The 12,861-nt window shown below is 38.3% G+C and overlaps 1 protein-coding gene across 1 annotated transcript in view; it reads right to left on the reverse strand.

Annotated features, from left to right (window-relative positions):
* dpp6a (dipeptidyl-peptidase 6a) overlaps positions 1-12,861 on the reverse strand; it is a 119,669-nt gene that overhangs the window by 67,894 nt on the left and 38,914 nt on the right. The window contains exons 2-3 of the mRNA XM_015016739.1: positions 8,196-8,310; positions 630-728 (exon numbers count right to left, since the gene is read on the reverse strand). Of these exons, the coding sequence (XP_014872225.1) occupies positions 630-728; positions 8,196-8,310 (214 nt within the window). The remainder of the gene's footprint in view (positions 1-629; positions 729-8,195; positions 8,311-12,861) is intronic.

The following is a 12,861-nucleotide window of genomic DNA, read 5'->3' on the forward strand; positions in this document are numbered from 1 at the left end:
GTTATATTCCAGAGGTTTTCAAAATGCCTCATTTTCCAGACACCAAAAAACATGAACTTGCTTCCAAAAAGATGACTGGGAAGTTTTTTGTTTTTAAGTGTTTGAGTTGTTTTTAGAAGGAGTAGAAACCCAAATAGAAGAACAAACACCTGCAAAATGTGAATTTTACACAATTCATCCCACAATAGCGCCTCCACTTGGTGAGGAAACTCCAAAGCTTTTATATCACTGAGGACATTTTAACTGTGGCCTACAAATCACTTACTGAATCAATCCACCTTCAACATTTCCTGGTGGCTCAGCCACTTTACTACCAAACATAAAACAAAACTCATTGCATAATTAATGAGGCCATTAAAACAACCCAACTCTTGGCTGCTCAACTGAAGAACCCCTCCCACCTCGTTTACTATTTCTGTTGACCTTCTTTTATGTGTTAAATAGTTTTAAATGTGAAGGTTGTCTCTGTCAAAGAGCTGCTTTGAGCCATAAGAACCAGCAGAAAATCTTCTGAAGAACTCATTTTTTATTCTCATTCTTAATGAGAAGCGTTTCATTTTTGGCTTTGAAGGAGCCACAGGATTATCTAACCTATCACTTATTAATAAAGATTAATAAGAGCAACTTACTGCTGATCCATTTGGCGTTTGGGTCATGAACCTTGAATTCTTTTCGAAAGAGGTCTCCAACCGTAACCTTGCCTTTCAGAGCCAGACGGTCGTCTTCACCTGCAAAGGAAATGACTATTTTAGTGCAGGTAGGCGTTAGCATGCAGAAAAGTAGCAGGATGGGATGAGGTACAATTCTGATTAGCTCGGATTTTATCCACAAAAAGTCAGATTCTTTGGTAACCAAGAGAATCTATTAGGCATGTCTTACAGGTTAAAATAAAAATATTCTTTTGTATCCATCTTTAGAGGTTTAAAGCACTCTTAAATGAAACATTCACACGTGTGAATCCATGTCAGGTCAGAGTAAAAAGCAAGACACTCTTGCTTTTTACTCTGAAGTGAATGTATTTTTATCTTAATACTTGCAACAATAAAACATCTTCAGTAAAAAACATTTTGAGGAGCTGACTTGAATAAAAACATGGATATGTTTTTATTTGTGGTGGCAAAAGAAATGTTGAGAAAAAAAACAAATATTTGTGTTCCTGCGTCTTTAATTATTTGATACGCCTTCCAGATTTAAAGTTTATTACTGACAGAATAAGAACAAAGACAGATGGATCCCAAAAACAACATTTTATTGCTTCACACCTAAGAATTTAAAAATACTTTTAGTACATGAAAATGAGACTCATAAATATTATAAATCTGTGTTTTTGCTCAGTTAGAATCTTAGATTGAATCATAAAATTGGGTGCAGAGAGCAGTGAATATAAATAACTAAAAGCTACTTTTTCTTACCTTTTAATGATTCAAATTTAAAGCCAAACCTAATTTAATGTCCTTGTTTCACTTTTAGCGCTACAATATAATTAAATATCTTCCATTTGTCACATAAATACAACAAAAAGGGCAAAATAAAGTCGCTGTTCTGATAATTAAACCGTTAAGTTAAATTTAAGGGCTGGTTTTGTGGTTTGAAAAGCTTTTTGAAGCAGGCGGTGAAACAGAAAAAGACCACAGAGATGGGAAGCAAATTTCTCTTTAACTCTCAACAACAAAAAGCAGAGAATCTATAACGTCCTTTTGTCAGATTTTTTACCTTAAACTGCATCTTAACAACTTTCTCCCCACAGGCTGTTCACCTTTCAAAGAAGAATACCTTATATGAGAAATAAAAGAAGAAGAAGCCACACACGAGCATAATAACAAAGGCTTCATCGTATAACTCCCTCAGGCTTTTGATAAAACTGGGATGGGTTCTATTTGTCAGCACAGACGCACATATTTACCGAAAGTGCCTCCTGCAATTTATTTCAGCTTAATTTCATCCATCAATGCTCATCATATCATCTTCGGCTCCATAAAATCACTCAGAGCGAAGGGAGAAGGCAGAGAAAGAAGCTGTAGTTTTCAGAACGAGTTCAACCTGTAATATTTTATTAAAAACTTCAACTTTTAGTCAAAAATTATAGATTTTTTTTATCTTCTTATTTTCTCTGACATCCACCTCTCAATGGCATCAAACTGTCTTTGGCTTTCATTAAAATCTCATCCATTCAAAGCTTCTTGCAATGATATCATGTAAATCAAGGACTAATTTGTTGGAAATTAAAATCTTTTATTATGGGCTCATCTGGTTAAGAACCAATTATTTCAACTTCCTTTGTTTGCTACAAGAAAATAGTTTCTACATGCAAATGTCCCAGATATAAATTGACTGTTAAACGACAAAACATTCATATTCTTGCATTTATTGAATCGGTTAATGTAAGTAGTTTATAGTTGCTGTCTCTAATCTCCAGATACGATACATGTTTGCTGAAAGGTGATTAAAAAGTAACATTTCAGCAACTGGAAGATGTGGGCTTGATGGAAAAGCAACAACATTTAATTCCTTACACAAAAAACGACGGGTCTAATGTTGCATTCACAAAACGCAATTTGAGCGTCAGGTTTACATTCAAAGTCTGTGTGGAGGAGCGTCGATGACACGTTTCATCGTCCGACGCTGAAGTTGAAAAATCTGAACCTTCGCTGCTCAACGCGGAGCATCAACCAGCACCTACTGGTGCATTTTCTCAGAAAAAAAAATAAAACTATGGTGGGTAAACTGAATGTTGCCGTTTGCTCTCGTCCTCTAATCTACGACCAATCAAGTTATGACAGGAAGAGAAAGGACCTGACATGGATGAGGATCCGCGAGGAAGTTGGAATGTTGGGTAAGTTTGAAAATATTTCCCCACATTTGAGCTATTCGAATCCGTCCAGCAAAAATGTTGAGTCACATTAAATAAATGATGTATTTATTTAGACAAATATGCAGGAGACGGTGGAAGAGTTTGAAGGACATGCATGCCAAGGAGTTTCCTCTCAACGCTGTCGAGAGCAAAAAATGTCAAGTGTCTGACTTCAAAGTGCACACGCGTCGAACCCGAAGCGTCGGACCCGAAGCGTCGAACCCGAAGCGTCGGACCCGAAGCGTCGGACACGAAGCGTCGGACCCCGAAGCGTCGGAACCGAAGCGTCGGACCCCGAAGCGTCGGACCCGAAGCGTCGGACCCCGAAGCGTCGGACCCCGAAGCGTCGGACCCGAAGCGTCTGATGCGTTCGGTGTGAACGCCCCACTAGTCCCATGCAGATGCTAGCCAAGTAGCTCTGAGGCTACTTATTTTAGCTGCATTTTCTTTTTAAAATTTTAGAAATGTTCTCTGAAAAAAATACACAAATAGACAAACTTTCCATCAATAATTTGGAGTTAGGTTCCACAGAAAATAATAAGCAGGGACTTTACGTACTTTCTGGGTTAATAAACAGGGTGAGAAGAGAAAAACTATATAATCCAGTCTGTCATAAGAATTGTGTTTAGACCATAATAGATATTTTTAAAGTTGTCTTATCTATTGTAGATTCTGCATCATATGATTACATATTTCAAATTCTAACCTCACGAAGTGATAAAATCCTTTTAGCCTCCTTTAGCAGCTAATTGCTGCTGGCTAGTCTGAAGGAGCTGCTGTGTAAGGCGGAGCTAGGTCCACCCAGGCGTTTTGTACAGCTGATTGGTTCCCATGGAGACTAAAGGCTTCTCAAACCCGCATGAAATAATCAAGGCAACACTCCAGGCGGGTTTTTGATGAGGGAATAACATTATAATATGACGTAAAGCTCAAAAGAGTCAATTTAGCAAAACATTGCCTCATTTTCCCAGTTTTGTAGGGCTTTCTATACAGCTAACCACCCTGCTACTGTTTCCCCTTTTTGTGAGTTTATCTAAAAAGGTGTTTTATTTTCACTCTGTCTGCATGTCGCTGTTTCACTGAGCCGCACGCCGTCAGTCAGAAAACCAAAGTGGCAGCAAACGTATGACCTAGATGTGCCGAGAAGAGAGTAACCTCTTAGGTATAGAAGTTGCACATTGTCAGAGAAGGAGGAGGTGGTGGTGCTCAAAAGTCGAAATGTGTGTGTGCACACGTGTGTGTGTGTGAAGGAGAACAAAGTGGCTGTCAGGTGCACTTAGAAACCGGTTGCCAACCTGCACGAGGAGCATCCATCAAGCTAAGCCCTTAACTGAGTGGAAACAACTCCTCAGACAAAAAGCAACGCCACAATTTGCTGCTCAACGTTTCCTCCCTTTGTTTCTAAAATGGTTCTTCAAGTATAATTGGAGCTAAACAGGATGTACTGAATAAACAGTGGTTCAGCATTTTTATCGTAAAATCATCCCCAAAGCATTTTAACTGTGAGGTAATACTTCACTTGGGTCCACTTGCACAACAAATTCAATTTCTTTTCTGCAATTTTAAAGCTCTGAAGCATGTTTGTATTAAAGGGAAAAGAAAATCACCTAATCTAAAAGCCCACTTTCCTTATGCCCACAAAAACAATCTGCTTTTATTGTTTACAATTGGTTCAAAACAAAATGTCTTCTGTTTTAGTTTTAAATAGCCCAATCAACAATCCCACCAACTAAAATGAGAAAAATTCACATTTTAGAATAAAAACCTACAACAGCTTCATGCAGAAAACTGGATTCTTCATATTTCAACAGGGGGGCCTGTCGTTCTTTAGCTATATTCTGTAAATAAAGCGTTCGTTCTCACTGGAACCACATTTTTTTCTGCTTGTGGTGAATAAGCAAATATGAGAATAAAGGAGTTGAATTACCACCACACAGGGAGACACTCGTTTTAAGTGGCGGAGATAATTTCCTCACAGAGAGGAGCCAGAAAATATTCCTTTGTCACACAGAAAGGAATATTTCTGCCGCTGCATGTTTGGAGATCAGCATTGGCTCCGGGGAGAAGCATCCTTTCAAAAGTAATTTGAATACTTGAGAACAAAACAACTGCATTTTGTTTTTCCTTATCCTAAAAGTTACTGTTGGCAGAAAAGAAACTTCATCTTTAAAAGAAAAGGAGGAGCTGATGAAGCAGAGCGAACAGCTGGCATCCACAGAACCAGTTCACCCAGTTCACCCAGCAGCGCGTCGTTAGCAGCAATAACTCTCACACGTTGCTTCCTGTTTGACTTCATCAGTCCCTCACATCGCAGGGCAGGAGTTTTTCTCCAGTTTCTTATAAAGCTGCTCCAGCTCATTAACGTTTGCAGACATTCATCTCCGCGTTGCCTTTTTTAAAGCAACATTTCAGTGTTTTGACTGGGTTAAACCCAGACTTTAACTGCACCACTGATCCAGCCTACGGTCATTATGTTACAGCATTGTTCCTGTGTTTGGGTCAAAACTGTACAGAAAACATATCAATTTTGCATTTAAGATTAAAAAATAAACTCCTGACTGAATATATTTTATAAAGAACTCCTTAAGTAGTTGAGTTTTCGCTTCATTTCTCCTACGATGCAACTTTTCTGTTCAATTATTCATTGTTTAATTGAAAAACAGTCAACAGGTCAGAAAAAATGTCTGAGGTTTTCACATGTTGATGTTGGAAGCATCTTTATTTGGCTTCAGATTCAGATTGTTTGCCACAAATGATCAAACGTTCAAAGGAATGATTTGTTTTTGCATTTTAGGCATTAAATGTTTATTTTCATATCTAAAAAAGAACATGTGTTCACCTGCTTTGTCTGCATTTCGAATATTTACAAAATAGACTTCAATGATTAAATGAGAAATCTGCAAAATGTGCCAATATTTTTTATCTGATTACTCAATCAGTTGTCAGAATAATCGATTAAATACAACATTATTACTAAAATATTGCAGCTCTACTGGGCAGCAATAGTTGGATATTGTTTTTAAATATTTTCCATCTTTATCCAGAAAAATATTAGAGAAAATTGTATACTTTTCCAGAAACTGTTAAGAAAACAGAATTTTAAAATCTCTTTAAAAACATTGACGCCCTCACCAATTTGTGTATTTGGTCAACTTCTGATAAATAAAAATATTTTCAAGAAAAAGCATCCATCCTTTTAACATCTACTAGAATTCATTTAGCTCACATTATCTGCATCCAGCGGCATTAATTAACTTCCAACGGTTAGTTTGGAAACCGTGTAACGTCGTTTGCCGTCATGAAACACACCTGCACACACACACCTCCAACAGGCGTTCATGTTGCGTTTAAAGGCGGCTCGGAAAATCACAATACGAGATGTTAACAACGGATTAACAACTGAAAAAAGAGACGCAAAGCACAGATACGGGAAGTGTGGGAGTTTCTACTGTATCAAATAGAGATAGGCATAATGGAAAGATGGCCACTCCGAGGTAAAAATAAATAAAAAAATAGCTAACTGCACTGCTCGCCTGTTGGGACGCAACATGTGTGAATGTGCAGGGAAATAACAGGAAGCTGGAACTACTCCACCAAGTAAAGATGCACAAAAAGGTTTTATTAAGTTAGATTTTTTTTGCAGCTGTTAGTTAATCTTTGTTAGCATAAAAGCTTTCATCGCTCATTGACCAATAATCTGAACGGTTAGTCGACCAACATTAATTTCTGAATTTTGCACAAGTTTACCAAGTCAAGTTTCAAGATCTTAAAAATTAAAGGATTCTGTAATAACATAAGCAATTAATCGTGTGATAAATTGAAATCAGCTCGGTACACTGAAGAAAGAAAACCGTTGATCCAACTTTAAAAATGTTGTTAATTTCTCAAATATATTAAGTTTATTAAGTTATGTTAATCAAGTGCAAATAAACAAACTTAATTACAAATTAACTTGATTTCATATTCTAATTTTTTCAGTGTAATTTTCAGTCCGATTATTAATATTTTTTAACAAAATAATTGTTTACAGAGCTGTCATAATTGGTTATGATTTTGGTTGCAAGTGTTTTTTTTCTTCCATTTTATTTATTAATCTTGGTGTCTTTTATTTTGGATATTTAAAATATTTTCCAGTTCCAGAGCTAAGTGTTTACAAAATTAAAGTTTGTCTTTGAGAAAACAAACTTTCATCATGTCATTGTCAATATATTATCAAAACAAAAGCTTCAAAATGTATATTTATAAAAATATACATGAGCCTGTTTGTTTATTTGTATCAGAGGGACATTGTGCATTAATGAATATTTTAAACAGCACAAATGTAAAGCACCCAATTACAGCCAACCCTAATTTAAATGTTTATGGCCCTGCCAGATGTTACAGGCTGAATATAATGTAATTTAAAAAAATAAATAAAAGAACAAGACAGACATGAATAGAAAACATCCAGATAGAATACATTATAATAAAAAATAAAAACTGTCAGGTTCCACATAGAAACCATAATTTATAATGATGTGTAATCTGGAGCATTTGGACTCCAGAAACATAAAATTAAAAATAAAGCAAAAACTCACTTTTAATATTTAAGTGTTTAACTTAAATACGTTAAACACTTAGTGGGGAAAAAGGTTTCAGATCCAGTTCATCTGAATATAAATGTGTTTAAGGGTGAAAGGTCGCGACGACCGGAAAAGTTCTGTGGAAGTTCAGTCCATTTCCCGTTTAGTTCTCCAGAACGATTGAACTTCACTGCCGGAAACGCCGCTGTGACCTTGTGGACGAACAAGGTCACTTTATGCTTACTGTCATTGTAAATTAATTCTAGTGAGCGCACGATGAAGGCCACATTAACCTGATTTGACTCCTGCAGTGCATAAAACCGTATCCAGGAGCTTTATGGGCCTGAATGCAGACAGATGGTCGTCTGATTAAACTTTTATAAAAAAGGAAAAACACTCAAGGTCAGCCACAAATGAAACTCAGAGGGTTTAACACAACTAAACAAAGACATATCCGTCCAAATTACGCAACTCAGTCAAAAGAGGCACATGGGCTTGTTTGGGAAGGAAGTGATGCTGCACCAGCTGAGCTTAATGAAGTTCCCTGACCTTGACTACATCTGTTAAAGGGAAAGCGTTCACGTGGAAACCGGGAGGGAGGACGAGTGTAAACACCTCAGTGGACCGAGTCAGCAAGACGCCGGCACTTTGTTCGCTGCATTGTTTGTGAGGAGATTGATTGTGAACTCTAATGGGCATGTCTGTGCATAACAATTGCTGTGTAAACAGAGCGATGTGGAGCGCACGCTGTGGCGGGGCTCCACCCCCGCCCGTTGCTGTACCTGGTGTCAACAGGATGACGGAGGTGACGATCAGCGAGCAGATGACCAGAATGACAAGGAGGGCGATCGCAATTCCCTTCCAGTTCCTCTGCGGAGGGTTGCTGCCCACCAGCTCCTGCAGGAGACGGAAGAGGAGAAGAAAGCTCATCAGTGAACGATGACATGAAGCTAATTAGGGCAGAAACAGAAAACGAACAAGAGAAACTAAAAGAGCAACATCAAAACAGCGGATGATACATAAACGCTCCTGGGAAGACGAGATTGGGGTGTGAGTCAAGGACGAACATGAGTCAGAGTCGCAGCTTCTCAAGGAGACGCGGCGGCGGCAGCAGCGGCGGCGGGAGGAGGCGGCGGGGAGGGAATCCTTAATGAGCCGCGCATCAGCAGCCATCACACGCAAACGAATGTGACAGATAAAAATGGAGCTCACGACACGTCGGTGAATTGCAACGCTTGGTGACGGTGCAGAGAGGAAGCTTTGGGGGCTTGCAAAACGGCTCTGAGTAATGAGCAACCTTGAGGCATATTTTATCTGCCTGACCTATGAATCCAAAGAGCAACGAGCTGATTGGGGTTTGGCGTCGTTCTCTGCGAGGAATGGCTCTTTAAAAGCTGAAACTAAACAGAGCAACTCTCCCAGAACAACGGGGAGCAACTTAAGGAGGTGTATTTACACCCAAAGCAAGACAGAATTAAATGGATTTGACACATGGTGATCTGTAGCAGGTGATTCTGGGAAATTACCAAGCAAGCAGTAAATTTGCTCAATTTATTATAGAAAATTTTCCAAACAGTGCAGTCAGCAGCTACAGATTATTATGAGCGTGCTCCAAGTTTCCATTCGGAAGCTGTTACGGCCTCTGCTTCGTCTTCGTAAAGCCTGGTGTCAAACCTCGTCTGAAGTTAAGCACAAGCCATCGGTCGGTACGCCGATGACAAATGAATTAATCTGACCCGTTTTCTGCTACTGGTGCTTTTTAAAAATGTCTTGTACAAGCAAATTCAAGATTATATCCAAACTTTATGGATACAACATTTGCAGAAAAAATGATAGTGAAAACTATAAGAGCATTCATGACTCTTCACATTTTTGTTGCCGTTATTTGTTCTCTTATACGGTTATTTTGCACTAATTTGTTGGTCTGTAATGTTTGTTCTGTGTGCACTACTTGGTGAATTAAAAAAAAAAGTATATTATGGTTGTGACCTCTAAGGAAATTATTCATCCCCCTTTACCATGAAAGCCCTAAATAAAATCCAGTGAACAGGTTAAGGGCCACAATTATCTCAGACTCCCTATCAAAATAATAACTGCCTCTTTAATTGGATAAACTAACTACTAACCCCTGATTCCTGTGTTTTAGTTTAGATTTTGTGTTTTTGTGTTGCAAAAAATAAAAAAATTTTACCAAATATTTTTGGTCAAGTTTCTAGTGGAAATATCTTAGTGCACTTGGAATAAAAAAACTAAATCACAAGTAACTTTTCAGCAAGATATATAAAGCTTGTTTTAAGTCAATAATTTCATAATATTGAGAACTAGTTCCACTGGAAAATTATTTCACTTATAAGTAGAACATTTTCATCAACTTTAAGGAATTATTAACTTAAAACAAGCTCCTACGTCTTGCTGAAAAGTTACTCGCAAGTTGGTTTTGTCTCATCTCAAGATAAGACAAAATTAACTAGAAACTAGACCAAATTATATAAGGTTTAAAATATTTTTAGCAGTGGATATCAAAGTAAAGGAGGCTAAAATCTAGATGAATTACAACAACGTTTGTTGACAAAAGGCAGAAAGATGAAAAATGATGCAAGATGTTGATGAAAAAACAAGAATGTCTCCCCAACATCCCCAAACAACAAAGCGCCAAATCATTAATAGCAGGGAATCTGCCAAAAGCCTCATCAAGTATAAACTGTTAGAGCAGGATTAATACGTTTTTTAATCTATTTGTAAAGGAGAAAATGTCGAAGCAGAGCACACACTTCAGGGACCTATGACTGCGGTGTTAATGAATACACACCGAGGCTTTAATGAAGCTGAATGGCTGAGCTCAGAAACAAACCTTTTAGTGACCTCTTTCCCAACATAATTGAAAAGAGCCCAGGAAATCATTAGTCTGCAGATAAGGGCAATCAGGCCCAGACTGTCCATTACCCACATTCATTAAAACCAAGAACCAGTTCGTTAGTGGTACGCGTATTTGATGACCAGGAAGGACACATCAAGCAGACACTAGAAGGAGAAGGTTATTGGGACTTGGATTGTGATGCCATACATCTGTGAGGTCTGCTGGGTTTACAGTGTCGAGTCTGATTTCCTTTCATAGGCTAATAACTAGAGCTGTGTGTCTTGGCTGACCTTTACATTCTTTATGTGTTGAGCTATGAAACAATGAAAAACAATTATTCTTCCTGCTGCTAGACTGTTACAACATGTTTATTATTATTTTACACGGTAAACCTCTGGTACTCATGGAGGTCAAGGACCACAGCCGCTAAAAACCACCAATACTAGTAGTCTAGAAAATTACCTTATAATAATAATAGCTCACTTTCTAAGTTAACCTGAAGAAAAGTTGCACAAATATCTGAAATTATATTCAATAATAAAGAGGCAGACTCACAAATACGCTTATAAAAATGTCTATACTCCAGTTTTTAGTTTGTTTTCATCTTCAGTCAATTTAATAAATTAACTCTCACCTTGCCCAGACTTTTATAGCTTTGTGTTCATGTTAGCGACGGAATTTGATTCCTTCAGTTGTTACACAAACAAACTCATCTACCAGTTATGTGCTGCCACGAAGTGCTCCACCACCCGTTTGTTGAGACCGAGGTGATATGACATGTATTTTACGGTTCGTCCATAAACCTACACTTGCAGAAAACATCAACTACAGAACCGCTCCCCGCCGTGTTCAGTTTATCCGCTCACCTGTATAGGTACACCCGCCGCGCTCTTCACCGCCACCAGGCAGCAGCTCCAGGAGGAGAAAAGCCGCCGTACTCCAGTCATCGCACCAGTTATTTTAAGGATGCTTATTGGTCCCCCGAAAAACTATAAAAGCCCAGACATTATCATGAATCAGTAAAATCCTCCCAGACTGGACTTGAAAATTGGACGTTATGCTGCTAGCACTTAGCTTTTGTCAACAACTCGTAGGCGGAAGTGAGAACATTGCGGAATATAAATAATCACCCTGCCGGAATACGGTGCGCTAATTAATAAAACATAATTTAAATAAATTTTAATAATCGAGGTACTCAAATAATTTGAGGAGTCGTTACCGCCCTACTTCAAACCCATAAAATTGCTTATTTTAAAAGTTCAAATACCAAAAATACCTTAATATTAGGAAAGTGCAATATTGCATAAAATTCTTATCCCGATATATATTGTGATGGTGGCGGTAACGATACATAGCGATACGATTTGTATAAAACTTAGAATAGAAACTGGAAAAAAAAGAGTCACATAATTGAATGGAATGAATATATTTATATGCATTTAGTGTTTGGGTTGTGTGTAGCTTTTATTTGCATTTATTGTTTTTGGTTGCGGTGTTTTATTTCAGCTATTTAAAATTTGGCTTTTATGTATAAATGTAAAGCAGTAGTTGGATAACAGGATCCTTGCTTTGGGTTACTGTGTAGAGAATAAAGGTTATAGTTGACCTGTAAAGTGATGGAAACAGATCTCTATTCTCCCCTCTTCAGCATGCTGCAGCTCCAGACTCACCCCTGGCTCAGTGTCATGTTTCACACTCTGTGGCTTGAATAAACAGCAGTAATGTCTGCGCTCACTCTGCACATTCGCACATGACAGTGGGTGAGAACTGAAACAGACTGGCATCTTGTTTTTATTCAGGTTTGGGGCTGTATCCCTCAGACTTCTGCACCTTCTCTGTCATGTTTTGGTCACGCTTCAACCCTTCCTGTCAGCGAATCTTCCTTCAGCCTCCTAACATTTTATTTATTCAATGTTCCAGCAAGGTCTGATGTGCCACTTGTTCCTTTTTTCTTCTTCTCCATCTCATCGGTCTTTCTTTTTTTTAATTCTTGTTCCTGCCGGTCGCTTGTAATCACCTCTACATTACTTAAGCACATCAGGCCTGGCTAATTAGTCCATTTGTTATTATAATTATAGATCATAGAGGCGGGATTGGGAAGGTTAGGCAAGGTTTTCAGCCTGTCCGTTTCCCTGAGTTCAGTGATTAGCCCTCAGGATCAACACAGAAAGCTAATTTTGCTCCTTTTTCAGCAGTCCAGTTGTTAGCATAATTTAAAACATCATACTGCGTTGGTACAATTTCTCTTTTTGAAAAACAGTTTAGCTCATTAGCTACAAATAAGAGCTATTTTAGCTGTTTTGCAGCTTCAGTCGCTTGTTTACTCTTAATTGGCTGTCGGCTGAACTTTGTTTCTAATTAGTCAAGCTGCAAACGTAGGCTGTCTGCCTCCGACTATGGAAATGGAAAGGGCACCGTTGTTTTTATGAGAACAGGATGATGTGCAGAGAAGTCCTTTATCTCGATGTGAGTTGTTGAAGTTTGATGTACTGCATGTGTCAGTGGATCACCGGATTCCTGAGTGACCGACAGCAGCATCAGCTCTGGCATCCCACAGGGGTGTGTTCTCACCTCACTGCTTTTCTGAATGT

Source organism: Poecilia latipinna, unplaced genomic scaffold (assembly GCF_001443285.1).
Source record: "Poecilia latipinna isolate Pla-1442-1.1 unplaced genomic scaffold, P_latipinna-1.0 Scaffold74, whole genome shotgun sequence".
Classification (NCBI taxonomy): domain Eukaryota; kingdom Metazoa; phylum Chordata; class Actinopteri; order Cyprinodontiformes; family Poeciliidae; genus Poecilia; species Poecilia latipinna.